This window comes from Ambystoma mexicanum, chromosome 2p, assembly GCF_040938575.1.
Source record: "Ambystoma mexicanum isolate Mex_15411 chromosome 2p, UKY_AmexF1_1, whole genome shotgun sequence".
Lineage (NCBI taxonomy): Eukaryota > Metazoa > Chordata > Amphibia > Caudata > Ambystomatidae > Ambystoma > Ambystoma mexicanum.
Window position 1 is genome coordinate 1156555342 of NC_090923.1, and position 27042 is coordinate 1156582383.

The 27042-nt window shown below is 51.2% G+C and overlaps 1 protein-coding gene across 1 annotated transcript in view; it reads right to left on the reverse strand.

Annotated features, from left to right (window-relative positions):
* PLP2 (proteolipid protein 2) overlaps positions 1–27042 on the reverse strand; it is a 155492-nt gene that overhangs the window by 31984 nt on the left and 96466 nt on the right. The window contains exons 2-3 of the mRNA XM_069645275.1: positions 11543–11698; positions 3284–3382 (exon numbers count right to left, since the gene is read on the reverse strand). Coding sequence (XP_069501376.1) covers positions 3284–3382; positions 11543–11698 — 255 coding nt within the window. The remainder of the gene's footprint in view (positions 1–3283; positions 3383–11542; positions 11699–27042) is intronic.

Below are 27042 nucleotides of genomic sequence, written 5' to 3' on the forward strand. Positions count from 1 at the left end.
TCTATCTCCTATCTTCTTTTGTCTCTTAAACTCCCTGGCTCCTTGTGCTAATGTTAATATTTTACCATGATGAATTCTACTGCTTTTGATCATTTCTTATTGTTCAGCGCCTTCGTCGAAAGGCGCTCTATAAATTCAATAAAATGAAAATGAAATAAAACAGGCCGAAATCCCCACCACCATCAGCCCAGAACAGGCAGATTTGGGGCGGATTAGCAGAACACAGTGCAGATTCACAAGGACCAAGAGGCCAGCTATAAGCTTTGTTCCGTCCCCTGAACACAAACCACCCCCAGCTGCCTTCAAAGAAGCAAACCGATCACAACATAATTGTGTGTCACAAGTGCAGACCCTCAAAGGAAAGCCCACCCAGAGGCAGGTGGGAAGAAATTGTAAAAGCCATGCAGCCCAGTCTGTAGCTCGGTCAGGAGCAGGAGGAGCACGTTTGGTGAAGGTTGGAAGCTGAAGGCGGTGGAAGACAAAGAGGCTACTGCAGAGGAGGAGACTGGAGAGGTGTAGTGTAGAGCTTGAGAAGGTGTTGCAAGCTGGCAGAATGAGGAAGGTTGTGATATATTAAAGGAGATGACAACTACGTGAGCGAAATAGAAGGACGTGGTATCAGGAGTGGAGAAGAGGCGGTTACGTGAGTAGTGGAAAGGAGGGAGGTTACACATCGGGCTCCCATGATTAATGTTGTCAAGTATTCCTTGCAAACCAATGGATGTGCAAAGTAACACAATGGAGAGGATAAAACAAGCGATTATTTTTCTTTTTCAAGTTGTTTAAAGGACTATAGGCATGTTTAACACATCAGCAGAAGGAGAAGCTATTTATTTTCCAGGTTAAAATGGATCTTTGCAGGAACCCAGCTCCTATTTTCCCATTACAAGAATTAAGGCACTACAATTTAATTTCAATAAATGTGGAAATGCACCAGTTGCAACTTATTTTTTTGCACACAGCCAATATAAATGTGGGTGAATACAAATAAAATGACTAACACATATCAATAAATATAGACACCATTTCTGAAAAGAAAATGTCATAAAACCAGGCGCATTAGTCATAACAGTGGAGCAGAGACTGGATTTAAGGAAGAAGTGGGTTAACGCAAGTAACAGAGCAGGAGAAGGTGGCACAAAACCATGTACTATTAACATAAAAGTTGGGGGATAAGGAGGTGATGGGAATCAAGGTCGCGGTAAGGAATGCAGCAAAAAGTTGGCGCTGCAGGTGACCAGAAGGACGAGGATTACAGAGGAGGAAATAACAAAAAAAGGAAGACCAGAAGTAGAGTGACAACAAAAGGTGAAAGGGTCTAGATGGAGGAGGTAAAGTCCACAGGCAAAGTGAGAACCTCAGAGTGACAGAGGCAGCTGTGGCCACAAAAGAGAAGAAACAAAAGATGTGAGGAGGGGGCAGAGGCCTAAGAGTAAGGGAAAGAGTGAGGAGAATCAGGGCCTACCCATCAGAATGGACAGGTTTCCGACGGGGCAGGTCGGAGGAGGAGCAAGTCTGGGTCAGGGTAGAGCATGATTAGTTCAGAGAGGAGCAGTGGAAGAAATCTAGGGTACGGTCACCCTGCCCAAGGGACACCACTCTAGCTCTCCATGCCTGGTGTGACCAACAACCAGCCATCTCATAATGTTTGGTAACCGCAGAAAGAATGTACCTAGAACGGACTAAAGAACCCTGCCAGTCGGTAATGCCAGGGAAGGGGGGTGGGTGAGCAGCATAACCTCCCTGGAACTCTGAAGACTGGGACTTTGGCACCAGGGGCTGAGGGGCCTGGCAACTGGACCCAGCAAGAAAGACTTACACTGAGAAGATCATCCTTTTCTTTTGTACAGAGGAGCTACAAGTTATCTCTGTTCGCCCCAGTATATTGGACCCTTAATAAACAGGTCTGGTTGTCCCTACAGAAACCTCACATCAAACAGACCTGAGGAGAGCCATATGGAGCCAAGGCAACACTCTAGACTCGGCCCATGAAGGAGTCATCAAGCCAATAGAGAACTGCAGGAAAGCCACTTCCTGATTCTTTCCGGTGGAAGAGCAGTGTCTGAGTGAGCCCTTCTTGAATAATGCATTTACTCCCCCTGTAGTGTTCTCTGTATGCAGGGGCTATTCCCCAATCATGTAGGTACAGATCTTGTAGACTGGTCTAAATGGATACCACAGCCTATTGCCACTGTGTCGAGGCAGCCACAGGGATCCTTTGTTTCTATATCTATAAAAAGGTTAAGGCAGCTTCAATGTCCCTGATCAAGCAATCTCCGACAAAATAGGAGAGCAGAAATAGAAGTCTACGATGGTGGGGACTTGTGTTGCCAGTATACCTCTTGGCGGGGGTGAGATTATAGACGCCCTTCAGTCCACATCCACTAGCAATCTTTTTCCTATTTTAAAATCAATTTTTGAGGATGGCAGAGTTGTGCCAGTAAACAGATGTATTAACCCCACCCACCTCCCCGGCTTCCCACAATGCAAGCCAACGTTTGCTATGCCTAAGCCTAATGGCTTCTCCTTTGATAGCGGTTCTACCATCTGACTGCAGTAGGTCAGTCACCAGGATGTCACTGTCTGGGTATGAATATGAAGAAACAAGACGGTTTGGTGCCAAACCTCCCTGCCAGTGCACAATGGTAACAGGTAATGGGATCAATGTTTACCAAATAATGGCCTTCCAAGATGGACCAAAGGTTCTCAACCTCTGCTCCACATTTCCAGTTGGCAGCAGGTCCCTTTGCTATGCTGACAGTCTAGCCCAACCTATATTGGAACACCGCTCTGGTGTGTTGCAGTTCTGCATGCCTTTCTAACTAGTACCTCTGTGCCGCCATATGGCAGGGCCATCTCATTGTGTTCGGGGGAAGTGTAGTAAACACAGAGTGAAATCACGGTATCCCCTCTAGTATGATGTATCGGTGAGAATGTAGAAGTGAACATCAGATCAGATCCTGCCTTGCACTATTGGCCAACCAGAGTACCTACTCACTGCTCATGATGTTGGGTACTAAGGAAGGAATGTCATCTCTCTCAAGACACTCCAATTTTGAAGGTCAGAAAGTAATCTTACCCACCTTTAGGCAAAAAGTGACCACTTTTCTGCTTCGACCATCCAAAACATTCACCCATTGCGATCCATTTCAACTGTATGTTCAAGGTGGACCTATGTTTCGGTGGCAGAGGGTCCCAATTATAACGTTCAAGCGTTGAGAACTATAGGATTTTCAGGCACCCCGAGTCTAGCAGCACTGGGGAGAAGGGCTATGGTACTCACCCCTGCTGCGATCGCAGCTCCATCTCCGTGGCTGCCAATCACTCTGATGAGGGAGGTGATGAGGAAGCAAAGAGCTGCAATCGCTGCACGGATAAGGTCCTATGGGAGGAAGCGAAGGAGACGGTCAGCAGATAGGTACAGGTCTGAGTCAAAGAGGCAAGCCATGCCTTTGGTACTCACAGAGAACGGCCAGATCGGTCACAGAGCCTCTTGCTGCAAACACCAGTGTGACGCATCTGATACAGTGCCAGTGAGCATGTCCCCAGACACAAGAAGTCTAGGCATTCCAGGTCCATCACAAACTTCAATAGTTCACATTTCAGCTATTCCCCCTCAGTCATCATAGCTGCATCATATGCTAACAGTTCATACCCAGACCAGTCTCTTCACCCAGATTGGCCAGGCTGACACTTGTTCTGTAGTTCACAACCGAGGCAGTGCCCTAACACACATTATACACAACGGCCAGCTCCTCAGAGTGCAATGCAGACACCGATTGCCTGCCAATCCTCCAGGTCAGCAGTCCACGAAGCGAGAAGCCGTCTTTGGCCACCATGTAGACACGTGTAGTGAAAGCGATACAAAATAAAACACTATTAACAAACCCATACCTTCCTGTCCACAGTACAAACCGTCATACTAACCTCGCCCCTCCATAGAGGGGCACAGTTCTCTTTGTCTACTCAGACCCACTCACACTCAGGGCTGCAGCACGCACAGCAAAGGACAGAATGTTTCAGCACATTGTCCACATTCTAAATTTACCATGTACCCTGTTCAAAGAACTCATTCTTTTCATGCCTACAAGGCACCAACCTAAACAGACCCATCATATAGGGCATCCAACCGTGCCATTCAAAGGACCATTGGGTAAGCAGGAGCCACCCTCGAGGTAACCAAACACTGGAAAGAAAACAAGAGTGCAGACTTTACAACAGAATTCCCATCACCCACCAAACGTTCAGAAAGACGTAAAGATTGACCTCTTCAAACTCAACCTCCTATTGAAGCGCTTCTCTCCTAAGGAACAAGTTACTTACCTGTAACTGTTGTTCTCCAGCATGGGTCTGGCATGGATTCACATGCTTATGAATATGCCCTGTCGTCAGGCTGGGAATCCTCGGTAAAGAACAAATCAGTTTCATTTCTGAATTGTCTTTCTCCTAATAACCAATCACTGGTATCTGGGTAATACTGCCCCCAGCCAATGACTGCCCTCTACCTACGCCCCTCCCCTGGCAGCTATCTTCAGATTTGGTAGCACGTAAAGTGACAGTAGGACCAAGAGAAGAGCCGCAGAGGGGTAGGAGGAAGGGTCCGCATGTGTATTCATGCCAGACCCGTGCTGGAGAACAACAGTTACAGGTAAGTAACTTGTTCCTTCTCCAGCACGGGGTCTGGCATGGATTCACATGCTCATGAATACAAGAATACGCAGTACACACATGCACAACCACGGGAGGTGGTAAGGCTCAACATTAAGCAATTACATCAACTCAACATTAAGCAATTACATCAACTCAACATTAAGCATCTCTTACCCCTTCACCAGGCCCACCTTCAGGCGAACAGGTTGCGAAGCACTGCCTGGCTGACTCTGGACTCCTCCCTGGAATCCCGGTCGACGCAGTAGAATTTCGTGAAGGTGTGCGTCGACCTCCACGTAGCAGCCCTGCAGATGTCCAGCAGGGGCACACCAGATAGGAACGCTGTGGTAGCAGCGATCGCTCTGGTCGAATGGGCTCTCAGGCGGCCCTGGCAACGGTCGGTTTGCCAGCCGGTGACAGTGCATGATGCAGCCAGAGAGCCATCTGGAAATGGAAGCCTTCGAGAGGGCCTTCCCTTGGTTGACAGGTCCAAAGTTCACCAACAGCTGTGATGTCTTCCGAAAACTCTTCGTACGGTCCACGTAGAACTTCAGCGCTCTAGCCACATCCAGCGAGTGCAAAGTCCTCTCGGCCGGCCGCGAAGGCGACGGGAAGCAAACAGGTAACACCAAAGGCTCGTTGAGATGGAAGTCCGATGGCACCTTGGGCATGAAGGAGGGGTGCGTCCTCAGCACCACCCTCGTCTTGTGTAAAGTCAGGTATGGAGGCTTGCAGGAGAGGGCCTGGATCTCTCCCACTCCTCATGCGGAGGTGATGGCCACAAGAAACGCTTTTTTCCACGACAGGAACTTCAACGGTGCCGAATGCAGAGGCTCGAATAGCGGCCCCATGAGCCTGGTCAGCACCACGTTGAGCTCCCATGCCGGGGCCGGAGCCTTCACCGGCGGGAACGATCGGAACAGACCCTTCATGAACTCCTTCACCAGGCGATGGGGCCACAGGGATGAGCGCCTCAGAGTTCTGGTGTAGCGGGAAGATAGCCGCCAGATGGATCTTGATGGAGGCATGGGCCAGCGATAGCAAGTACGGCAGCACTTGAGGGGCTGTAATCCACAGAGGGCTAATCTTCTGTGCCCGTCACCAGACAGAAAACCTCTTCCATTGATGTCCATAGCACTTGAGAGTTGAGGACGCCCTAGCCTTTGCAAGCACCTCCTTGCAGTCTGCCGGGATATTGTACCCTCCAAACTCTAGTGCTGCAGGAGCCAGGCCTTCAAGTTCAGCAACCCCGGGTCATGGTGGAGGATGGTGCCTCCTTCTCTGGCGAGGAGATCCGCTTCCATCGGCAGTTTGACTGGGGGGAGACGCTGACATGTCCAGAAGGTCCGGGAACCAGATCTGTTTCGGCCACGCCGGTGCGACAAGGATCATCCTGCAACGGGACCGTCTGAGTTGGTTGATGAGTCGCAGCAGCAATGGCAACGGTGGGAACGCATACAGGAACAGGCCGTCCCAGGGGAATGAGAAGGCATCGCCCATGTTCTCTGGCTGGGGAAACCTGCTGGCGAACCTCCGGCACTTGATGTTCGTCGCCCTCGTGAACAGGTCAATCTGGGGCTTGCCCCATCGTTGGAATAGCAGATCCACTTGATCCTCGCGCAGTTCCCACTTGTGGCACGAGCGCAGCTCCCTGCTGTGTGAGTCGGCGATGGTGTTCTTTATTCCTGCCAGATGGAAGGGTACCAGAAACATCCCTTGGGCGACGGCCCAGTGCCACAGATCCTGGGCTTCCCTGGATAGGGCTGGGGATCTGGTGCCTCCCTGCTGCCGGATGTAGAACATCGTGGTGGTGTTGTCGGTGAAAATCCTTACCACCTTGCCCTTGAGGGACGGGAGGAAAGACCTGAGGGCCCAGAACGCGGCTCGGAGCTTCAGGACATTGATGTGTAGTGACCTCTCCTCTGGGAGCCAAAGGCCTCTTGTGTGGAGATCTCTGGTGTGCGCTCGGCATCCCTCCAGGGAGGCGTCCGTAGTCACTGTCTCCTGATGTGCCGGGGTCTGGAAGTCCATACCCGCCGCCAGATGCGCACGGGTGCCCCACCACTGGATCGCTTGGCGGAAGGTCTTGTTGAGCGGGATCCTGTATTCGAAGCTGCCCGCCGCTTGCATCCAACGGGCGTCGAGGAACTCTTGTAGTGGACGCATCCGCAGCCTGCACAGGCGCATGAGGTAGATGCACGAGGACATCATGCCGAGAAGGGACTTGATGGACCTCACCCTGGCCACGTCCATGGTCAACAGCCGTTGTACCTTGCCCAGGATGGCCTTCGTCCTTTCCTCCGACGCAGAGGCCAATCGCGCCACTATGTCGAGCCTGGCTCCCAGGAACAGGGCGACTTGCGACGGTACCAAGTGGGATTTTGCGAAGGCGATCGAAAATCCCAGATCTGTGAGCAGCTGGATGGTCTTCACTGTGTGCCCGACGGCGAGTTCTCTTGTCTTTGCTCAGATGAGCCAGTCGTCCAGGTAGGGGTAGACGTGGATCCCCTGCAGGCGCCGCCGCGCTGCCACTGGTGCTAGGCACTTGGTGAATACCCTGGGCGCCGACTTCAATCCGAAGGGAAGGGCCTTGAACTGGTAGTGTCGCCCTTGGACTACGAATCTGAGGAACTTTCAATGTCCTTTTAGAATGGGGATGGGAAAGTAGGCATCCTCCAAGTTCAGTGACGATAGGAAGTCGCCTTCCTCAAGCTGTCCCAGCACGTGCTGGAGGGTGACCATCTGGAACTTCTGGGACTTGATGTACTTGTTTAAAAGACGAAGGTCCAGGATGGGTCGCCAGCCGCCGGTCTTCTTTCTTACGAGGAAGTATCGCGAGTACACTCAGGTGCCCCGGAGCCTCTTTGGGACGAACTCAATGACTCCTTTCTTCAGCATCGCCCTTACTTCCAGCAGCAGTTGAGGGATGTGGTTTTCCTTCCTGGCCACGGGTGGAATGCGGGGGCACTTCTTCAGAAACTCGAGTGTTCCGGCGGGCCAGGGCATCCAGCACCCATCGGTCGGTGGAGATGGACTCACACACGCTGACGAACTTCGCCAGCCAGCCTCCCACCGGGGTGCTCAGATGGGGGCCCGACGCTATGGCCGGTTCAGTCCTGCTTGGCAGCAGCCTTGCCACCTTGGCCTCCTTGGCGACAATGACGAGATCCTCCCGACTTGCTGTGTCCTCTGTAGGCCTCCTGCGACGAGGAGCGGGCCGCCTGGCGGTAGGTCGAGGAGCCGCCGCCGAATCCTTTAGAGGCACCTTGCTTTCCTCCGGAGTTCCGAAAGGGCGGCCGTCATTGCTGCAACACTCCCAAGGCCCGAGCCGTCTCCGTGTCGGCCTTGATGGCCTGCAGTGACTCGTCCACTGTCTTTCCAAACAGGTTGTTCCCATCGAAAGGCAGGTCCAGAACTCTGGTCTGCACATCTTGGCGGAAATCGGTTGCCTTGAGCCAACCACGCCGGCGAAGGCAAACACTGTTGCCCATCTGGCGAAAACCAGTGTCAGCAATGTCCGTGGCTATCATTATGGCGTGGTTCGACACCACCTCGCCTTCCTGTAGGATCTCCAGGGCCTCAGCCCTCTTGTCATCCGGGAGGAAGTCCAGCAGGGGAGCGATCTTAAACCACAGCTCCCCGTCATAGCGGGCCACAATTGCGAGAGCGTTGGCCGCTTTAATAGTCGTTGCCGCTGACGAGATGTCCCGCCGTCCCACGGCGTCCAGTTTCTTCCCCTTGCCGTCCGGCGGGGAGGTCGAAGTTGAAGCCTTCGCCCCGGCCGCTTTCTTCTTGGCGGCCGCAGAGACGACCGAATCCGGGGTCGGCTGCGCCCTCAGGCACATGGGGGTGGAATCCGGGACCAGGTACTTCTTCTCGTACCGGTCTCTCTTGGCAGGAGTCGTGGACGGGTTCTTCAGGCGCAACAGCCCCTCGTCCCAGATGTCATCAAGTAATGGAACTGAGAGGACCGTCTTCCTCTTGGCCTCACGCCGTTGATAGAGGAAACCGTCCTTCTGTTCCTCAGGGCAGAGCTGGAAGAGCACGGATGCCCTGGCGATCATGGGGTGGAAGGAGCCAATTTCATCGGGCGGGGAGACCCGAGGAGGTGGTGATGGGACTCCCATCCCATCGTAACCACCGTCGTCAACCGTCCCCGTCGTGGGCGTCTCTGTTCACGTGTCATCCCTTGGATCAGGGGAAGGGGATGAGGGCTGCGAAAGCCGTGAAGGCTGGAAGGGCGGGGGAGATGAATCCTCCTCCGCTTGCTTGGAGGGCTTCCCAACGGTCCAGGCTCCGCTGGCTTGTCCGTTGGGGGTATGGGCAACCTTGTCCTTATCTTCGTACACAAGGCCTGGATCGCCATCAAGATTGCTCCCGAGTTGTCCTGTGGCCCAGGTACCGGCTGCGACAGTTGGGGAGTGGAATCCTCCGCCTCCACGGGCTCCTCGTCGGCACCACCATCACTTTCTTCATCCGCCTCCAGTGGGACCGGACCTCCTCTAACTTCTTATTCAGGATCTTCGCGACCCCAGCCAGATCCTCCTCAGAGGCTGTATCTGTGTCCGTGATGGCCACCGCCCCCCCCCCTCTTTTCCACAGGGGTATTATCAATGGGTTGAAAAGAGGATTCCCTCTGCGGTGGCAGGGAAACTCTGGGCCCCGAGGTCGCCTCCACTGGGGTAGCCTCCACAGGCTTCGCAAGGGATGCCACGACTCCCTCGATAGAGGCCTTAGCCGGGTGAATCAGGGCCTTCACGACTTTGGACGCACTTGAGGCCTTCACCTTGGGGGGAGGGTCACCGCCTCGCTCCCCCTCGGCTGTCTCCATCGGGATCGACCGGGACTTCTCCCAAAGCTTACCCGGGTTCTCCGATTTCCTCTTCCCCGAGCCAGAGCGTTGGCTCGTGGTTTATAGCGTCGGTGAAAGTGCGCCCTGCCTGGCAACCGAGGAGCCTGACCGATCGGCGCTCCCGGTGCCCGCGGACTCTCAGTGCTTTGCCTTTTGTTGGGCCCCCGTCGCCGGAGCGCCCTCAATGGTCTTAGAAGACCGCTCGGACCTCTTCTTCTCACCTATCGCTGGGCTCTTCCCTTCCAGCCAGTTGGTGAGGCGGATATGCCGATCCTTGGTAGTCCGTTCCGACATGATGTTGCAAAACGCACAGTCCTTCTCCACGTGCGTTTTGACTTCGTGAAGGCAGTAGAAGCATTTGGGATGCTCATCCTCCTTGAAGACATTCTGCAATCCGCATCCAGGGCAGCTCCTGAACAGCTTGGATCCGCGCGTCATGTTTCTTTTGTCCTGGGCCATGTGAACGTGGGGTAGGACTCAAGGATCTTCCGGAATCCTCCAAGAAGTGAAACTCGACGAAAACTTCACCCTTGAGGGGCGTAGAAAATTCCGAAACGGGTCCCCCTTTGATCGGAAGTAGCAACGGTGGAGCTTGAGGCTCGATTGACCGAACAAATGAGATTAAACTGTTTGAAAAATCGCAAAACGCAGTAAAAGCTCGAGAGCTAACACTTGAACGTGCAGTAAAAATCTGAAGATGGCTGCCAGAGGAGGGGCTTAGGTAGAGGGCAGTCATTGGCTGGGGGCAGTATGACCCAGAGACCAGTGATTGGAGACCAGGAGAAAGACAGTTCAGAAACGAAACTGAAACTGATTTTTTCTTTACCGAGGATTCCCAGCCTGACGACAGGGAATATTCATGAGCATGTGAATCCATGCCAGATCCCATGCTGGAGAACCAGGATCCTACAACAGCAAGAAAGGTATACTCATCGGGATGACTCTGTAAACATTAGAATCGTTCAAATAATACAACCTGTAACCATCAAGAATGACCAACTGCTATAAGCTTCCTGTCATAAAGTGCTGGTTACACGCTGTACCCCATAACTGCAAAGACTGACCAGTTGCTGCCATCTTGAAATATCATCCCAGCTTAAACGTACTCTTGTTCTCTTGCATCCACTAACTCGCAGCAATGCATTACTGTGATGTTCTGCATCATATGCACTAGACAGTGCTCTAAAGTTAATTTCCGGTTCACTCACAAGCTAGTGCCTTTGGGTACACACTGCACACCAAGGAAGGTCCTCCCACAGACTCAAGAGTTGCCATTAAAGCCAGTCCACTCAGCTACTCACAGTGCATACCAATGCAAGTCCACTTGATACGTCCCTTAGGAGTGGGATAGGTCCCGTGGCCGAAGTACCAACATTTGGTATTTGGAACCTGGATGCCTGGGTTCTAATCCCTGCTTCGGCATTTGTCCAATTCTGGCCAAATCATTATTTCCCCTTGCCCAGATTTGTTTATATGTGAAATGCGATGAAAACATGTTTTTTTAAAAGAAAAACATTGGTAGAGTGTGCCATATGGTAGTGTTCTACCCCATCTCCATATCACATCCTTGTTGAGGTCAAATATACATTTGGGATATCCCCTGCTAAAACAAAGCTTGTCTGTTGTGTGCTCTTCTCCTTACCGCTAGCCCTACACAGAAACCCTGAGGCCCATTGCACCATTACACACCATGCCAACACTCACTGTTTGCACAAAGCCTGCACCTCTTGTACAGAGTTTACTTTCAGGCCGGGCTCCCCAGACCCTCACGTCACACCACAGTCAGTATCCCTCGATACGTCCCCGCCTGCACTTTGTCCAGGGCTCTCAGATGCTCAGTGCCTACTCCAGCCAAATAATGTTCCTCCCATATTCACGACTTACCCTCAGGGCAGACGTCGCACATACTCTCCTTACAACCAGCTCATGCTGCTTAGATGCTCACCATCTGCACTCAGACCACAGCCTTCAAATACTCACAGCTCACACCCAGCTATAGATACTCCGTGCGCGCCGAGGCTAATGTCATCCGATACTCACAGTCACGGGCCAATGGATGAAGGTTATACTCTTGTCCAGTTTGAGCATGAAGATGACGAAGAAGATGATGCACAAGATCATTTCCACAATCGGGAGGGTGGTGTAGCCCGCGTACCGTGAGGCGCCGTAGCAGATGAGGATGACTATACACAGGACCTGAGAGGGTAACACAGACAGAAGGAACGAGTGAATCAGGAGCACTCAAGGAGGGTGCAATGAGCAGGATAAAGCAATGTAGCAGGGTTAATAAGCCATGTGCTTCCAGGCACTGATGGAATCTTTGTATGACCCCCCCACCCCGCCCTACCCCACAGGCTCACACACACCCAAAAGTGCATCATGGATACAGGGGTGCACATACATCTGCGGTGCAACACACACAAGTGTGGGACCCCTTTAGAAGAATAGGTCCCCAGAACAAATGTATACATGAGGTCCTTCAGCACATTGAAGGCCCTAGACGACAACCACAGAGCTACAGATATTTAACAGGGGGTCAGCAGCAGTCCCTTAGGGTACCTCTTGCAATCTGCTGCTCTTTGGGCAACTCCTTTTTTAGCTTATGTTTCCGCTCAGAGAACCTTGTTGGTGCAACATTTCGTATCGGAGTCTATAAATTCATTCTTACAGAAGGTCAAAGATCTAATAAGTTCATATAATGTAACATGAGGCTGCGGAACGCACAGAGCAGATCCATGGCTTGCCGTGGAATAAGGGCACAGATGGAACAATTATTGGTACACGCCACACCGGTCAACTGCTGAAACCATGGACCAGATCCCAAAAGAGGACATGAGCCGTCGGGGCACTAGCTCCCCTTACTAGAGGTCAAGCTCTTATATTCATTTTTGATCTCTGGGGTTTGAGATCCAAACCTGGGATAAGAAGCACTTTTCACACAAAAACAGCACTGGTCGACAGTCGCCCAGAAAGGCGTGCAGACTGAATGCAGACGTCGAATGGGGGAAATTTGGCAACCTCCAGACAAAACTGCCAGCGTAGAGTAGAGGTCCCCAGGTCCAGTGCTCAAGAGCTATGTTACCAAAGGTCCCGATTTTTAAAATGGGGTGGAGTGGGAGAAATGGTGACATAAATGCGATGCAAAACACACGTACACCGCCATTTCCCACTCTGCCTCTTTTGTGTGCTAATTCAATGCAGAGGATTGGCCAAGAGCGATAATAAGCCTACTTAAGACTTCATTTTACACCTGCACAAGATTTCTAAGCAGACGTAAAAAAAGCGTATTCCTATAGAAGTCACTTGAGTTTTGCACCTGCTCAAAACCAGGCAGCCATTAGTAAAAGCTTGGCTGGGGCGTTTACCTGTCCACAATATGGAGACGACAATGAAAGTACAAGCAAGTTCCCCTCCGCCTCGTGGACACTGAACATTGCATGCAGGCGACCCCACAGCACATTTAAGTGCCAATGTTGTACGCGCTGCTATGCAATTCTAAGATGCGCTATGCTGTGCCATTCCACGCGGTCCCTTGCCATGTGGTGCGTGCATGGCCACAACACTTGGCGTCTCATCACCGACACTAATTGTCAACTATTGCGGGGAAACCACGCGTTCCAAGCTGGGTCAACCACCAAGTCTGTAAATGTCGCCCTGACATAGCGACCTGGTGCCAGTCCCTGATTAAATCACAGAGAGAGACAGACAGACAGACAGACAGACAGACAGAGACAGACAGACACACACACCTCTTTTCTTCCCCCTCCCAGCCACCCTTTCTAGCAAGCCAATTTAACAACACTGTGGGACCAAGTACCACCCGGCTGCCTTCTTAAAAGGAGAAGATAACTGCAGTCAGGTACTTGTAGAGAAGGCTGGGTTGCGCACATAACTACCGAGGAGGGATCCAGCCCCCCACAATGCTACACCAGGCCCATGGGATTCCCAGAGGCTTGCGGAAGAGCGCCATTCACGCTGCCCAGCTTTTCTGGCTACGCAGTCTGGCTGTTATGGGGTCACGGGCGCGAGTATTGAATCTCCTCTCCCTGCCAAGGCCTGGCGCAGCCCCCGTTTTCCCGCCCGAGCTGGGGCGAGGCTCGCAGCAACACAGGGCTACGTTGGGAGAGGCCCCACATGGGCCACTCCTCTTTTGGTCTGGCACTCCTCCAACGTCTCGCTCAGAGGCAGTTGGTGATTTGTTTCCAGAGGAAGGATGGAAATTCTTCCTCCCAATTGACGCGAGCAACTGAGCCTAGCAAGGGAATCCGAACCAACCCACAGAGGACCCGTGGTGGAGGGGGCAAGCGGGCCTCCCGCGACGAAAAGTTAAAAATAATGGGTTCAAATGGTGGATTACTACATCACTTTTTTTATTTTAAAAAAAAAATGCTACAACACTGCCAATTATAATCGGTTCTGTACCTTGAAAAAAAAATATGATCACAAACAGCACAATAAGCATCACTTTCCCAGGATGCCTCTGTCCACAACATACAGCTGTCATCGCTGCCACTGTAAAGGATATGCGGGCACGTCATGCCAGTGCACGCAATATAGGTCGGAAACCTTCCTTGATGCGTGTGCCTAACGTATGTCGTCTGAGCCCGATGTTGCACGCACATACCCGCCCCCCCCTCCCACCACCACGCCATTAGTGGCAGATGGCATTTGAAAGAATACAAAAAAATAAAACTGCAGGGTCATTACAGATGCAGAAAATTCATCTATATTGTGCTCTGTCCACTCGCTTTGGGGCAAAATATATACAAAGCTCTTCAATTGCATATGGATTGCACAAGCAGAAGTGACTAGACAGAAAATGACATAGCAAGGGGCATTGTCTTGGATAGTTGGAGGCACCATGGAAGTTACTTTACAATAAGTTGCCATAAGTAAGCCAAGTGGCAAATAACTTTGTGCTGCAAAATACCTAAATTCCACTAGTATATATGGAGCAACTCTATAGTCATTAGGCTTTTTTTTTTAATAGCATGATACATTAACAGAAGCTCTGAAGTGAATCAGAATCACTTACAGAGCTGCAGATAACACACAATGGGCCTCATTGTATCGCTACCGGCACTGTTGCTACCGTACCGCCATACTAGGAGTTCTGCTCGGGGGTGCCCTTGCAGCCACCAGGTCTGACCTGGTGGCTGCACCGGCACCCGCGAGCAGAACATGATGGTAGCACCGGTACCGTTATTAACGGTACCGGTGCTACCACCCTCCGCATTCCCATTGAGCCCTATGGGGCTCAAATGGGAATGGGGGATGTACTGGGCCAGGCACCTGCGAAAGGGCAATTACCGGGTCTGGTTGAGCCAGAATAGCCCGGTAATTGCCCATTCACGGGTGCCAGATCCAGATGCGAGTTTGGAGGTAGCCTTGCCGGTATGAGGCCCAATGGGATTAAATGATTTGCCCAGGATGACACACTTTGGTTAATGGTGAAACCGGGATGTAGACCATTTAAGCAACTGAGCAAATCTTCCCAGGTTTAGTTGATATGCATATTTATTAAGGTTTTGCTTTGCATTTCTTGTGTTTAAATAATAATTTATTTATAGCAATGCCTTAGAAGCAAACCACATTACGTAATAAACTAGCCTTTCATAGTAAACTAACTATACACTACATACATTGTCATAGAAATAAGTTGAGCACTACGAGTATGGCTTTAGTTTTATTCCCGCCATCCTGCATCCTGCATTCAAAGTGAGCCTAATAAACCCCCCTTGGGTTTTAAGGCTAGAGTCATGTCATAACACATGCACCATAATGCACACTTATCACTCCCTCCCATTCACATGTCTCAAGACAAAGTCACTGCTAATAGGTCCCCCTCCCTGCCTCCCATCAGTGGCTCACATTCTAATGCTCTTTTGACACAGAACAACTTGACAGCCCCACCGCTGCCCGCAGCGCCTCTGGACAATGAGCGTGCTGGGCAGGAATTGAGGTGCTGAACGGGAGAGGTGTCCCATTGACTGCCCCCTCTTGCTCGGTATGCCACTGGGCCTTGGTGTTCTAATGTGCTCTGTGCGAGCGCACTGTGCGCGCCCACAGCGCACATTAGATTGCATGCAAGCACTCTGTGCACGGTTCTTTGACCCTCATTGAGGTGCCGAACGGGAGAGGTGTCCTACTGACTGCTCCCTCTCGCTCGGTATACCACTGGGCCTTGGTGTTCGAATGTACTCTGTGCGAGCGCACTGTGTACACTGGTTTGTGCACAGTGCGCTCACTTAGCGTACATTAGATCGCATGCAAGCGCACTGTGCACGGTTCTTTTCCGGGGCTGGGGCAGGGTCAAGCCGTATCCCGAGATCCAGCTAGAGATCTGATGCCGGATCCAGCGAGAGCCGGCCCATTGGCCAGCGCTGTTGGGTAAGGGAGAGGTGGCATGGGCAGTGTACCACGTGTACCACAGCCGAAAATAAGGTGGCAGCAGAGTAAATGTGTTAGCAAAAGGGAGAGATAAAGGTGGCATTTGAAAAAAAAACTCTGCATTCTTTCTCAGGAAAGGCCCTCCAAAAGGGGGTGCGCCAAAAGTACCACATGGAATGGGGGACAAGGTCTGCTGGTTTGGCTTTAAATCCTTGCATTTGGATACTTGGAGGTTTCGTTTGATCATTATACAAAAATACTACCAGTCCCAGAATGCAACGAAAAGTAGGCCCACTGGCACGCCCATTTTTGATTGGGCTTTGATCAATGCTTGTTTTTTTGCCACAATCAAAAGGTGACAACACAACAACTGGGGCTGCATTATCTAACATCAGCTATAAATTGAGCAACTTCGTTTACTACCCGTTTTGCAGCTTGTGTAACACAGAATGTAAAGGAGCAGCATTGCACCAAAGCATACTACATATATAGGACCTGATTCACAGAAGTGCTTTATAATGGTGCAATCCCATAGGAAAATGCTCTGATAATCAGGCCCTTATTGTTTATAATGCACGCAAACACGCATTGTAATGTTTGCACTGTGCTGCGTAACAGGAAAAGCATAATTTTATTGTAAAGGCCAATTTTCCACATTGGAAAAAAGCAGCAACATTTTAACTGTCCCTTATTGCACAAGCAGACAAAGAGAAGAAACCGCCTGTGCACTCACTATTATGGAATTGGGAAAACAGGCTTGCTCCAAATTTCGCTCGGAACCCATCAGGCAAACACAAAAAATCTGAACGATGTCACTAAACATGTGAGGGATGGAACATTTTGAATGTAACCACTGCCAGTGCTCTGGACAACCTTCCACGCCAACACCATCATTTTGTACCCAGATGGGGACTGGCCTTGTGCAAATCAGTCCCACCAATGGCAGCAGTCCAGTCCAACTGCTAAGCCACGTCCCCTCCTCACATAGACACAAGCAACCCAAACAAGTTCCATGGCAGTTGGCATGGCAGCCTGAGAAACCATGGCCGGGGGTGTTGCTCAGTGTTGGGGAGATCTTCCCTAAGGCCCTGTGGTCTGGGCCCCCAGGTACAAGTACTATCAGCGATTCTCTCAAGCTCACTGGGCTTTCTAAGTGATAGTCGTGGCACAGCACCCAGTGGAACCACTTTACACAGGCTAAACGCCACCACCAGCCTGGCCACATGACTAACAGAGAAAGGGGGCTCGGTGTGGGAATCTAAGGGGTACGGGTAACTTTGGGGTTCCCTGCCTTAGGAGTCATAAGGACACCAAGTCAGAGCACAAAAAAGAAAAACACAGCTACTCGAGGGTTGCTAGGAGAAAACAAGCCACAAACCCGAAGAAGCCAGTATAAAGTACAGAGGGCCACCATGTGTACTAAAAAGTGGGCTTCCTGCCTAACACCCACAGAAATAACAAACTTTACAGCCGTCACTCTTCAGTATTGCAGTAGCCTCACCACTTGTGACAGGTATGCTCAGACAAGGGTCTGGAGCTTGCTCCGTTTAGAGACCAAAGCTACACCTGACTGATGACACCCCAGGGTACCGAAACATGTCTAGGGATGCCTGCAATCTCGTGAAGCAGGCACTGTGCCCCGGCAGTCTCCAAAAAGTGGGGCTGAGCCGGGGCCCTGCCAGGGCCCTCCGGTCCCACCACAACATTGGTGGGACAAATGATCCCACTGCGGCCGCAGCCGTGACAGATGTGCCCTGCCATTTTCGAGTCAGGCAAGCTGACAGAAGAGCCAGCCAGCCGCAGTTGTGGCTGACTGGCACTTGAGTCAGCGAGTCCTTCTCTGGTGCCCCCCTCGCGCGAGGGCCCACCAGAGGAAGTTACTGTCCTTTTGTTTCCCGTCACCAAGGCGTCTTTGACCCTCGGCGAAATCAGGGGACTCGGTGCCATTTTTATGTGTTTATAAAAGATGGCTTGAAAAGTACACAGTTCAAGCCATCTTTTATAAAGCTTTGCGGATGGCCAAAGACGCCTCAGACTTTCGTCAAAGCTTTATAAAAGGAGTATTCAATTGTGTACTTTTCAAGCCATTTTTTATAAACATAGAATGTTTAAAACAGATGGCTTGAAAAGTACACAAACCATAAGGTATGCACACAAATATATATAAATGTTATATTTGTGTGCCTACCTTGCTATGGTTTGCATACTTTTCAAGCATTTCTATGTTTATAAAAGATGGCTTGCATAATACACAAACCATAGTAAGGTACGCACATAAATATATAAATGCTTTGAATTTATGGTTCTTTAGTATCGTGCATGCAATGGATGGGGTTCGCAGAATAACTGTCCAAATAATCAAACCAACACAGGAAGATGGCAAAGGTTGCCGTTTATTAACAATTATCTAAAACAGGGAGGTTACAATGGACATCAACGGACATTTGTTCAGTCCTTGACAAATTTTGCATACAAAAATACTTGTATTCAAAATAAATCAGCAGTGATGTCATACTACGTGGCAAAGAAACACCTACGAGGGATTGTGATATGTTCAAGAGGAACATCCAAGTATACTTTCTATAAGGGCTGGGATTGTGATTGGCTATCTACTGTCAGGTGGACAAAGAGGAACATCCAAGTATACTTTCTATAAGGGCTGGGATTGTGATTGGCTATCTACTGTCAGGTGGACAACTTATGCCTACCTCTTAAACATGTAATCTTCAACAATGTTAAGTACACAGTATATCATTGGCTCTCAAACTATAAGGCCGTTCGTTATACAGCCTTCTACAATTGGATGGCATGCTCGTGCCATGTCTGGAACATTTGTTTCCCTTAGCACCACGTAAGCTTATACCCAGGTGCCAGGAGGTGGACTTGACTTTACCTCCCCACCCAATTAGCCTGACGTCTCTTATCACCCATGCCTTCTGCCATGCAGATTGTCTTTGAACTTGGCCTTGCAAAGTATCCTCGTCTGTGGGAATATATGGGAGTACACACTTTCACCATTGTTGTTCTAGGACTCCAAGCTCAACTCCATTTCCATATTCAGCTCACATGACAAGAGACCATGATTCTGGTCTATTCTGCAGCATGTAAATGTCTTAAAGGAATAAAACTTGGCAATCTTGGTGTTCTTTCTTTGCCCCTCGATAAGGGAGGATTCATCCTTGTAACTTTTATTGCTTTCGAGAATAGATAAGCGACCTTGGCTACTTCTGTTTTGATGCCAAGCCAGACAGCCCTGCCAGGCTCTTCCAGAATGTTAGCTTATTCCTGCTCCGACAATTCTCTGCCTTTCTTCTTCATGGGTTTCAGCTTACTAAAATTCATGACACGTCCAGCTTCTATACAATGGGGCCTTCGCCTGCAGTCTATTCACTACGTATAGCCAGCTTCTATGATCACTTAGTCTACTTGCGTTTCAGCGTCTGTACAATCATTGAACGGTCACATTTCTAACGCATGCGTGCAGTCTTCTTTTCTGCATATTAAAGTTTAATCGATTCTTAACTTCATCATCAGTTTCTGCTAGATCCATACATTCTCTTCAGCCAATATTCTCAGTGCATCATGCTTGTCTCTTGTGACTTCACTGGCTTCTCTTTCACTCTTTTTCCTATTCCTTCAGGGAGTTCCTCCCTCAGATTGCTGTCTCAAGGGGATACATTCAATAGGGTTTCCTCAGACGATAACTTTTCTCAAACACTTGCTGCGGAATTGGCACAACTGCTGGTGGCAAACATGGCGCAGTCTCGGACTTCAAGATATAGGAGGTGGGGGGGCGGGATTTCCTGCAGACGCATGCAGCGGCTCCTCTACAGCTTACATAGGCATACCTTATTATGGTTTGTGTACTTTTTACTCCACACCTATTCTGCAAGCCATGCCCCCAAACAAGCCCGCCGCCCTCGATTTCTTACCCCACTTAAAGCCCTGGCAGCAGGGATGTGACCTAGCAGTTCCGGCTGGCCTGCCGCTTTTGGGGCCGGGACCAAGCCTGATTTGCGTATGGTCTTTCCCCTTGATTTGGCCCTAGCAATGCCAGTGGTTTTTGGTTCATTCCAAAAAGCTTTCTAGCCATCATTCTTCAGTGCATTCCATTGTGAAATTCTTAGGGCAATATGGACAAAACAAGTGCCAATTCTGGTGCCAAATGCATTTGCTAAATTCTGGGCCCTGGTGCAAATGCTGACAAATCTGGATGCTGGCTGGTTTTGTCACGTGTTAACACATTTTTTCACTGTCACTATGGGGCGAGGGGGTGTGACCATCCTTCTAACCCTTCACCACTGTGTGTAAACAGTAGACTGCGCATCCGCCCCCGGGGGCGGTTCTTTATGTTCCTTCCTGCCTGTGTGTTAAGCGAGGGCAGGGGAGGGGAGCACGGCTGTGGCGCCGGCCGCTTTGCCCACCCTGTAGGAACTCCCAAAGCACTGCGAACACAAGACGTTTTAAGATGAGGGGAGACGAAGGAGGGGCCCATTGCCAATTCTCAAAAGCGCGTGTATGAACGGCCAACAATAGCTTTCACAGCGTTCCCATCAAAGCATCAGAAAGCTTAGGTATTTATTAAAAACGAAATGGGGAGTGCCAATGAGCAGTGCGCCAAGAGCGTATGCCCTAAATGGCGTGTACGGTTTAGCGGGAAACAGTAAATTAGGACAACACAAGACCGGCATGAAGCCTTCGCAGATAGGCAGGTGTGCAATGCGGTGGGCGGGGGGGCGGGGGTTCCGGGGCCCTCCCCTGGAGAGAAGGTTGTTCATCAGAGTAATGTGGGAGCGTATCATTTCTGGGGTGCGCAGGAATTGCCAGTACGTGGGGGCGAGTGACAGAGCGAAAGCAGAAGGCTGCACGCGGTTCGGTTGAGGAGAGCTAGGGAGCAGCACGTCTGACAAGATTTCCTATACCGAAGTTAGAATAACGGAAACGAATGAATGTAGCTATTGTGACATTGACGTGGCCTTCTATGGCCATGTAGCTGCAACTATTTTTGCCTCCAGCTGGTATGCTTTGTTTGGTTTAGCATGGGGCCAGGGGCCTGCACAGCTGCTGCAGGGCCTCAGACAGCGAATGTGCTCTTTAAACAGATGTTAAAAGGATTGAGAACGAAACAAAGCGTGTCCTTATTTCGGGAGCCAAGACAGAGCTGGTGTCTATCGATGAGGTCAGGTGGCTCGCACAGAGCACCGTAGATGACTTAGGCGAGCCCCCAGGTTCGCTGAGGGTCAAAGACCCTGTGGCTGAATAGAAAGCGCACAGTGTGTACAAAGCAGAATCCATTTGGAAAACGCAAGAATCAACAAGCCCCCATCTTCGCGGGCTCAGTCACTGTTGCCTTTCCCAAATGAATTCTGGTATTTGTATTTGGGGATGTCAGAATAAATTGTGAAACGGATGGTACATGCTGTGATGGCTTGAAAAGTACACAAACCATTGTAAGATATGTGGTGTGTGTACTTTTCAAGCAATGAAAGAAATTCTGCCATTTTTAAACTATTATGTTGGAACATTTCCTTTTGATCGGAGTTCAACTGGCAGCTCCACCCCCTCTGAACTCTGCCTCCTTGGAATTCTGCGCCCTCCTCCATACTCCACCGCCACACCGGCCGTTGTGGGATCCCCTCCACATTTTTTCCATTTCCACCACTGCCATCTGCAACCCCAGACACGTGCTTCGGTCTGGTTGGACCTCATCAGTAGGATGGAGCTCTGTCGTTGGTAGTCGGGTGGGATCCCCTCCACATTTCATGGGGCAGCCCAGATGGCCCTGGCAGTCATGTCTTCTCAAGCTCTGTGGCTCGGCTGTTCCCTCTCTATGCTCTGCCTCACTTCCATGTCCTTTTTATGCATCGCGCCCCTCCCTCCACCATGTTCCTACCTCGTAACCCAAAGGGGGGTCCTGGGAGTCCCTCTGCCAGACACTAGTCCCGGCTACGAGAGCCTTACCCGGATTCTTTAGCTCTCTATCTTTCACAGAGAAGAACTAACCATTAGCATATCAGTCTTTGTCCTGCCCTGGGGCAGTCCAGCACCCCGAAATGCTGGGCAATTCTCCTGTGAACCCGACTACCAACGACAGAGCTCCATCCTACTGATGAGGTCCAACCAGACCGAAGCACGTGTCTGGGGTTGCAGATGGCAGTGGTGGAAATGGAAAAAATGTGGAGGGGATCCCACAACGGCCGGTGTGGCAGTGGAGTATGGAGGAGGGCGCAGAATTCCAAGGACCCAAAGTTACTAGGGGAATCCAGACGTGGACCCCTTGCTCACTATTCTTAGAGAGGCACAGATCCACCCTACTGATGAGGTCCAACCAGACCGAAACACGTGTATGGGGTTTCTGTTGGTACTCTTGTTCAGGAGGAGAATTGCCTAGCATTTCGGTGCTGGACTGCCCCTGGGCAGGACAAAGACTGATATGCAGGGATATTTCTTCTCTGTGAAAGATAGTGAGCTAAAGACTCTGGGTAAGGCTCTCATAACCGGGACTAATGTCCGGCAGAGGGACACCCAGGAACCCATTGTTTTTTCAACTCGTAACCCGATGCTCCGCCCTGTCGACTGCACTATATGCAGCAGGACACCTTTTTGTGACCGAGTTACCGATGGGGCAGAAAAGTTATTTAATCGAATGCCAGAGTCCTCAGCCACCGTCTAAAATGAGGGAGACGGGCTGATTGGTTCATGGTGTTGGGACTGACGTACATTGTATGGGCAAAGGTTTTTTTTTCTCCAGGCGTCCAAGACCTGAGCATGGCTGTAGTCATTTAGGCGCCATGCCATCTATTTTCTAAGCAGTGGCACAATTGTCATTTAACAGAGTTGTGCCCATCACGGGGGTGGCACTGCTTAGCTTCTGGGTCTGCGCAGGGCTGTGAAAGACAAATCATTTCTCTGTTGCTCTGCTACGAGTCATTCTGTTCATGCACAATGGGCTTTGTTGGGATGCACGGCTCAGCTCGGCCCACAGAGGGCCTGACTAACAAAGCTTTGTCCTGGAGCAAATGAGATGCCCACGAGCATCCCAGGCGTGCAACAGCTACCTTATACCGGATTCACAAAGCCAAAAACTGGAGCAAATTTGGGAATACCTGGAGCATCTCTGTGATGCTCATGTGCAAATGTGACTCAAGGGCATCCCAACAATGTTCCAGGCATCTCCAAATCTACACCATCCTCCTGTGAGGTTGGTGTAAGGCAGGAGGTGCACACCGGGGCTGGCCACAGGCATCTCCTGTTTCGCTCCATTGCAAATCTTTGTGAATCAGCCCCAATGCGCTCAGAGCTTTTTCCTGCCTTGCAGAGGCTTCCACTGTGCACTTTAGGGTGATTTCATAGGGTGACATCCGTTTCGGGGGAATTTTCCACCCACCCCAAATCTGGCACACAATGTTTATTTAACACAGTTCTTTTTATGAACCTGGGTTAGGCAAGCTTAACAGTATCGATTCCATATAGTCTACCTCCCCTATTTGCACAAGAAGCACACAGGATTGTATGGAAAGTCTATTTATGAAAAAATAAAATAAACAAAGACAACTTAAAATAGAACAAATGAAACAGCCTTACCATTCTCTATGAAATCCTGACGTGTAACAAGTTACTTACCTGTAACTGTTGTTCTCCAGCATGGGTCTGGCATGGATTCACATGCTCATGAATATTCCCCGTCGTCAGGCTGGGAATCCTCGGTAAAGAAAAAATCACTTTCATTTCTGAACTGTCTTTCTTCTAGTAACCAATCACTGGTCTCTGGGTCTTACTGCCCCCAGCCAATGACTGCCCTCTACCCAAGCCCCTCCTCTGGCAGCCATCTTCAGATTCAGTAGCACGTAAAGTGGCAGTAGCACCAAGAGAAGAGCCGCAGAGGGGTAGGCGGGAGGGTTCGCATGTGAATCCATGCTGGAGAACAACAGTTACAGGTAAGTAACTTGTTCCTTCTCCAGCATGGGGTCTGGCATGGATTCACATGCTCATGAATACAAGAATACATAGCAATACACACATGCACAACCACGGGAGATGGCAAGGCTCAACATTAAGCATTACAACAACTCAACATTAAGCATCTCTTACCTCCTCACCAGGCTCACCTACAGGCGAACAGGTTGCGCAGCACTGCCTGGCCGACTCTGGATTCCTCCCTGGAATCCCGGTCGACGCAGTAGAATCTCGTGAAGGTATGCATCAACCTCCACGTAGCAGCCATGCAGATGTCCAGCAGGGGCACACCAGACAGGAACACTGTGGTAGCAGCGAACGCTCTGGTTGAATGGGCTCTCGGACAGCCGGGCAACGGTCGGTTTGCCAACCGGTGCAGCCGGAGAGCCATCTGGAAATTGAAGCCTTCGAGGAGGGCCTTCCCTTGGTTCACAGGTCCAAAGTTCACAAACTGCTGTGATGTCTTCCGAAAACTCTTTGTGCGGTCCACGGAGAACTTCAGCGCTCTAGCGACATCCAGCGAGTGCAAAGTCCTCTCAGCCGGCGACGAAGGCAACGGGAAGAAAACAGGTAACACCAAGGGCTCGTTGAGATGGAAGTCCGACGGCACCTTGGGCATGAAGGAGGGGTGCGTCCTCAGCACCACCCTCATCTTGTGGAATGTCAGGTATGGAGGTTTACAGGAGAGGGCCTGGATCTCTCCCACTCGTCATGAGGAGGTGATGGCCACAAGAAACGCTGTCTTCCACGACAGGAACTTCAACGGTGCCGAATGCAGAGGCTCGAATGGCAGCCCCATGAGCCTGGTCAGCACCATGTTGAGCTCCCATGCCGGGGCCAGAGCCTTCACTGGCGTGAACGATCGGAACAGTCCTTTCATGAGCTCCTTCACCAGGCGATGAGACCATAGAGCTAACCGCCCCAGAGTTTTGGTGTAGCGGGAGATAGCCGCCAGATGGATCTTGATGGAGGCATGCGCCAGCCCCGCCTTGGCCAGCGATAGCAAGTACAGCAGCACTTGAGGGGCTGTAATCCGCAGAGGGTTAATCTTCTGTGCAGGGCACCAGACAGAGAACCATTTGTGTCCATAGCACTTAAGAGTCAAGGACGCCCTGGCCTTTGCAAGAACCTCTTTGCAGTCTGCCGGGATATCGTACCCTCCGAACTTTAGTGCTGCAGGAGCCAGGCCTGCAGGTTCAGCGATCCTGGGTCGTGATGGAGGATGGCGCCTCCTTCCCTGGTGAGAAGATCTGCGTCTGTCGGTAGTTTGACCGGGGGGGGATGCTGACAAGTCCAGAAGGTCCGGAAACCAGATCTGCCTCGGCCATGCCGGTGCGACGAGGATCATCCTGCACCGGGACCGTCTGAGTTGACTGATGAGTCGCAGCAGCAACGGGGGGAACGCATACAGGAATAGGCCGTACCAGGGGAACGAGAAGGCATCGGCCATGCTCCCTGGCTGGGGAAACCTGCTTGCGAACCTCCGGCACTTGGCATTCGTTGCCGTCGCGAATAGGTCGATCTGAGGATTGCCCCATCGTCGGAATAGGAGATCCACTTGATCCTGCCGCAGTTCCCACTCGTGGCACGAGCGCAGCTCCCTGCTGAGTGAGTCAGCAATGGTGTTCTTTATTCCTGCCAGATGGAAGGGTACCAGGAACATCCCTTGGGCGACGGCCCAGTGCCACAGATCCTGCGCTTCCTTGCATAGGGCTGGGGATCTGGTGCCCCCTGCTTCCGGATATAGAACATCGTGGTGGTGTTGTCGGTGAAGACCCTTACCACTTTGCCCTTGAGGGACGGAAGGAACGACCTGAGGGCCCAGAACACTGCTCGGAGCTCCAGGACATTGATGTGTAGTGACCTCTCCTTCGGGAGCCAAAGGCTTCTTGCTTGGAGATCTCCGGTGTGCGCCCCATCCCTCCAGGGAGGTGTCTGTCGTCACCATCTCCTGATGTGCCGGGGTCTGGAAGTCCATGCCCGCTGCTAGATGCGCACGGTTGCCCCACCACCGGATTGCTTGGCGGGAAGTCTCGTTGAGTGAGATCCTGTCTTCGAAGCTGCCCGCCGCCTGCATCGAACAGGCGTCGAGGAACTCCTGCGTGGTCGCATCCGTAGCCGGCATAGGCGCATGAGGTAGATGCACGAGGACATCATTCCGATTAGGGACTTGATGGATCTCACCCTAGCCATGTCCATGGTCAACAGCCATTGTACCTTTCCCAGGATGGCCTTCGTCCTTTCCTCCGACAGCGAAGCCAATCGCACCACTGTGTCGAGTCTGGCTCCCAGGAACCGGGCGTCTTGCGATGGTACCAAGTGGGATTTCGCAAAGTTGATCGAGAATCCCAGATCCGTGAGCAGTTGGATGGTCTTCGCTGTGTGATTGACTGCGAGTTCCCCTTGACTTTGCTCGGATGAGCCAATCGTCCAGGTAGGGGTAGACGTGGATCCCCTACAGGCGCAGCCACGCCGCCACTGGTGCTAGGCACTTGGTGAACACCCTGGGTGCCGACTTCAATCCGAAGGGAAGGGCCTTGAACTGATAGTGTCGCCCTTGGACCACAAATTGTAGGAATTTTCTATGTCCTTTTAGAATGGGGATGTGGAAGTAGGCATCCTCCAAGTCCAGCGACGATAGGAAGTCACCTTCCTCCAACTGTCCCAGCACGTGCTGGAGGGCGACCATCTGGAATTTCTGGGACTTGATGTACTTGTTTAGAAGACGAATGTCCAGGATGGGTCGCCAGCCGCCAGTCTTCTTCCTTACGAGGAAGTATCACGAGTACACTCTGGAGCCCCGCAGTCTCTTTGGGACGAGTTCGATGGCTCCCTTTCTTAGCATCGCTCGTACCTCTAGCAGCAGTTGAGGGATGTGGTTTTCCTTCCTGTCCACGGGTGGAATATGGGGACACCTTTTTTGAAATTCCAGAGTGTGCCCGCGGGCCAGGGCATCCAGCACCCAAAGGTCGGCAGAGATGGACTCCCACATGCTGACAAATTCCGCCAGCCAGCCTCCCACCGGGGTGCTCGGGTGGGGACCCGACGCCACGGCCGGTTCAATCCTGTTTCGTCACAGCCTTGCCTCCTTGGCGATGACGACGGGATCCTCCGGTCTTGCTGAGTCATCTGTAGGCCTCCTGCGACGGGGAGCGGGCTGCTTGGCGGTACAACGAGGAACCGCCGCTGAATCC